Genomic DNA, 4,140 nt, shown 5'->3' with positions numbered 1-4,140 from the left:
TAAATTTTGAAATGGCTAAGTATAAATCTCAACTAAAATCTCTTAACAATTTCAACAGGATTCTACCATTATAGACGATAAAAGGATGAATTTGTTTCTCATTTGACCTATTAAACATAATACAAGACTAACACATTTCATTCCAGTATCTAATAAGAAACAAGAAAGAAGGAAAATGGCACCAGAGGTATCAGATTAGTTTACATCCCTGGACAAGGTATCCTCCATTGGAGTTTCATTGGCACATGAAACAAGCTCAGCTTCAAATGCGACAGAAGGAAGCTTCTCATAAACTCCAGAATGTAGGGTTTGGCTTGACTGAACTCCCTCTCTGTGCTTTTCACATCTCCATCTCTGCTGAATGAAAATAATGACTGCAAACACAATAGCTGCAACAGGTATCGCAATATCTCCAAATTTGGAATAGAAATCTAAGCTTGGATTTACAAACTCATAATCCTGTGGAAAGTAAGGGTTGAAGACAGGGCCTCTTAAATAGTCATAAATATGTGGAAGTATTCTAACCAAAGTGATACCAACATAGTAAGCCTTCCTGAGAGGTTTGCAGTTTCCCCTCCACAAATAGTTTCCAATTATTTGGGGGAGAAGGAAGAAATCTTGAACAAGTCCAATATACTCCTCAATTTGAACAACCGATTTATGGCGGTTTCCATTTGCTTCTATGTAAGTTTCTGTGCTGGTTGCTCTCCTGGAGTCATTGATTCTATGCACAATAAAAACTACAAGAAATCCAATGAAATGTATAATTAAGCTAATGAGAAAAACATTTCTATCACTTGGTACTCTTCTTGGTTCCAATGGAGAATGTGTAAGTAACCTGCTACGTGATTTCCAGACCTTCTGACCAAGCCTTATTGTAAGAAGAAATGCAGAGAGTACAAGAATCTTTACCATGTAATCAAATATTTGAAATTTCTCATTCTTTTCAAAACCTTGGGATGTTCTCTCATAAGAATCATTTGCAATTCTTGCAAAAAGTGTCTCAGCTCCAGTGATCAAAGGAATGCTATAACCCAGAGCCTGAACACCAAGCATGATAAGAGAGATATAAGGGAGAACACTGCTGCTATCTCGAATGTAAAATAACTGGCTCAATATGCAAGCTATCACCATGGACAATGTAAGGATGCAAAGAATTCCCTCAACAGCTCTACGTGAAAGTATGTCTTCCTTCTGTTTTTGATACCAGATTGGAAGAGTACTTCGAAGCTTAATCGGGCTAAAATGTAGAGGGTCATCATCATTTCTTTTGCTGGTGATGAAGACTTTTGCCATTGGATTCATAAACCACCTTGCCGTTGTTGGCGGGTATTCAACTTTCACTTCGATCAAACAATCCAGACCATCTTCCAGATCCATGCTATCAAACAGGATTTTCCATGAAGCGCGAGCATCTCTGCAGCCGATTAGATACATTTTACCATCAATTGGGTTATAAAGTCCCTCCAGATAAAGCAATGAAACATTACTATATGGTTTCTCAGAAAGAGAAAGCTCTGCTGAAACATTTAGAAGAAGCTGTTTTTCAGTCGTAGAAGCTTTGTCAAAGGACTGATCTGATCCTTCCAAAGTAGATGCATTCTGATATGCCCAAAAGCGATGAAAAAATGATCCAATTGTGAGTATTTCCAGCTGAAGAAATGGCTTTGCGACCCGATTCTCAGGCAACGGATCAGGAATGACATAGACAGAGAGTGTGAGATCATCTGCGAGGTTTGAAAGCCTGATACTCTCATCACTCTCATCTCCTTTCTTTGGGTAGCTTAAAAGTGATTTCTTGATAACTTTACTGAATTCAAAAGGTTCATTCCTCTCCAAAAAGGCACCAGCAAATTTTATCTTTGAGTAAATATATGCAAGCGGAGGGAATCTACTAAACTTCATGGAAAGTTGCGAAGGATGAACAGGCAATTCAAATGTCAAGGGATAATACAAGCTGTTAGTCTCGTTGATGCTCGAAATCTTCCCATACAATAAATTTCGCCGCCTGATCGAAAAGGAGGTAGGAACATATAAAAAGATGCGAGAATGGCAACCATCTTTAGCAAGACCAAGACAACCAATCATGCAAAGCTGTCCGGTGCTAGAATTCCATATCCCCTCAGCTGAAAGTGTCGATCCATCAACGCCACTCCTCTGTGAAACCCAGTAGTGATTCTGCAACGGAGGAACCACTCTAAACACAGCAGAAACTCTAGCATATAAAGAGTTTTTTGCACTGATTATCTGCTCACACCGGACATCCTGCATCAAGAGTCCAACATTAGCAAAACCACCATTAGATGCCTTGATCTCCCGGTTAGATTCAAAAGGCCCTAGCTTGCTGCAATACTCATCAGTGGAGTTACAATTCCAATTTGGTACAACATTAAGAAACTCCCCAGAGACAAGGCTATCAAGACGCTCACAGAACCTATCACCATTGTAGAGCTCAACCTTTCCGTTAAGGGATTCAGTTTGATTAGGGTAATGGTTATCACAGGCCTTGTAAATGAACTTTTCAGATGCAAATTGGTAGTTTGAAGAAGCACCAAGCTGAGAAGTTAGATGAACATCATCAAAGTATTTGCGACTGGACTTATCATTCAAGCTGCGCAATTCTCCACGAATGGCTCTACTTGTCAGCATGAAAGTCTTAGGGTAGCGAAGACTAAGGAGGATGTTGTCGTCCTGCATGAGTTTTGGCAGAATATTGCTTGAATTAGATTTCTTTGCCCAATCCCATGGATCAACTGAATCTTGTTGACGAGAAGGAAGTTTCGAATGTCCCAAAAGACATAAAACCCTTTCTCCGCCATTCTCCTCTGATTCAGTATAAACTCCTTCGAAAACAATAACCAGCTCAGAAGCCCCCGGCCATATGCGAAAGCCTGGAAACACCAACGGGCCGCCAGCGGGAACAGTGCCTCTTCTTGATAAGCCTATAGACAAAGCTCCGCCGATATTAATTGATCTTCCATGATTATCGGGATCAAAATGCGTCAAATTGAATGTCACGAGCCGAAGGGGATCAGAAAGGATCGAGGAATTGTGCAGCAGATCACTGTCATCAAAAGGCATTAAAGGTGATTCGCCGAGTTCTTGTCTCCAATCTCCCTTGATGAAGGATAGCTCAGCCTCAATGCTATTTGCTCTTTTGACATCAAAATTCAAACTTGAAGATGAGTGAGAAAGCACAGGTTTGCATGCTTTCTCCACCTCAGTGAATCGAGTGTAGTAGTGGGGTACATATGGATCTTTCGACTCAGCAAAAGGGCTCAATTTGGATTTAACATTGACGAACATCAAGAAGAAGAGGAAACACAGATTTTGAACCAAAGAGGGCGTGATTTTGTGGGATTCCATTGACGATTTCACACCAGAAGCTGCGATTTCAAGAAATTTCATACAGAATCAAGTGCCTTCCAGCCAGCGAAAACAGATTCAAGTTCCCAACTTGTATTAAAATTTGAAAGGATTACAGAAGAACTATGGAGACTGACCTGGAATCAGAGGGCGATTGGTGTTTTTTTGAAGCCAAGAACACTGCTCCAGGAATCAGTGAGATTTTCCTTAAAAATAGAAAATTCTACCACCGCGTGTGGGAAAGGGAGGACAGAGTCAGAAATAAACAAATTGTTAAAGAAATGGAAGGAAAGTTGACTCCGAAGTAAACAAGAGATGATGAATTGGCAGAAAACTTCGAGGTGCTCAGAGAAATTACAGGCTGCGCCATGGATCTTTGAATTATCTATCATAAACATCGGGTGCAAGAACGATGGCAATTTTGATATTAAAAGAAAGTGCAGGCATCTAATGTTTGTTCCTTAATTAATGACTGGTTGGAGAATAGACCGAGAGTTGGAACGAACCGGGTCGGGTGTCCCGTGGAGTAAGAAGTCACGTGAGACCGTTATCATCTATTTGGGGTGGGGTTTAACTAAGTCTTCTTTTAGGATAATTTTCTAATTATTTTATAACATAATTTTTTAATATAAAAATCTTTAATTAAAAAATTTGGATGAGTTTTTGAAGTATCTTATTAATCTAATTTATTATATTTTTAATTATTTAATTAATTTACTTAATTATTAATATTTAAATTATATTAATTAAGTTAATCAATAGTAACTTAGAGGC

At 39.1% G+C, this 4,140-nt stretch overlaps 1 protein-coding gene across 1 annotated transcript; it reads right to left on the bottom strand.

Moving 5' to 3' along the window:
• LOC110096325 lies at positions 1–3,785 on the bottom strand. Its single transcript, XM_020822209.2, has 2 exons — positions 3,504–3,785; positions 1–3,386 (listed from the first exon to the last, which is right to left on the bottom strand). The coding sequence occupies exon 2, from the start codon at positions 3,364–3,366 to the stop codon at positions 196–198; it is 3,171 nt and encodes a 1,056-aa protein (XP_020677868.1). The 5' UTR covers positions 3,367–3,386; positions 3,504–3,785; the 3' UTR covers positions 1–195.
• Positions 3,786–4,140: the final 355 nt, after the last annotated feature.

This window comes from Dendrobium catenatum, unplaced genomic scaffold (genome assembly GCF_001605985.2).
Source record: "Dendrobium catenatum unplaced genomic scaffold, ASM160598v2 fragScaff_scaffold_107, whole genome shotgun sequence".
In the NCBI taxonomy this organism is placed as follows: Eukaryota; Viridiplantae; Streptophyta; class Magnoliopsida; order Asparagales; family Orchidaceae; genus Dendrobium; species Dendrobium catenatum.
Note: the sequence above shows the minus strand (reverse complement) of the source record. Positions and strands in the feature narration are given on the sequence as shown.

Bases quoted from the DNA above. Each gene is read 5' to 3' on its own strand.
- LOC110096325 (XM_020822209.2), bottom strand. From the start codon at position 3,366: ATGGAATCCCACAAAATCACGCCCTCTTTGGTTCAAAATCTGTGTTTC.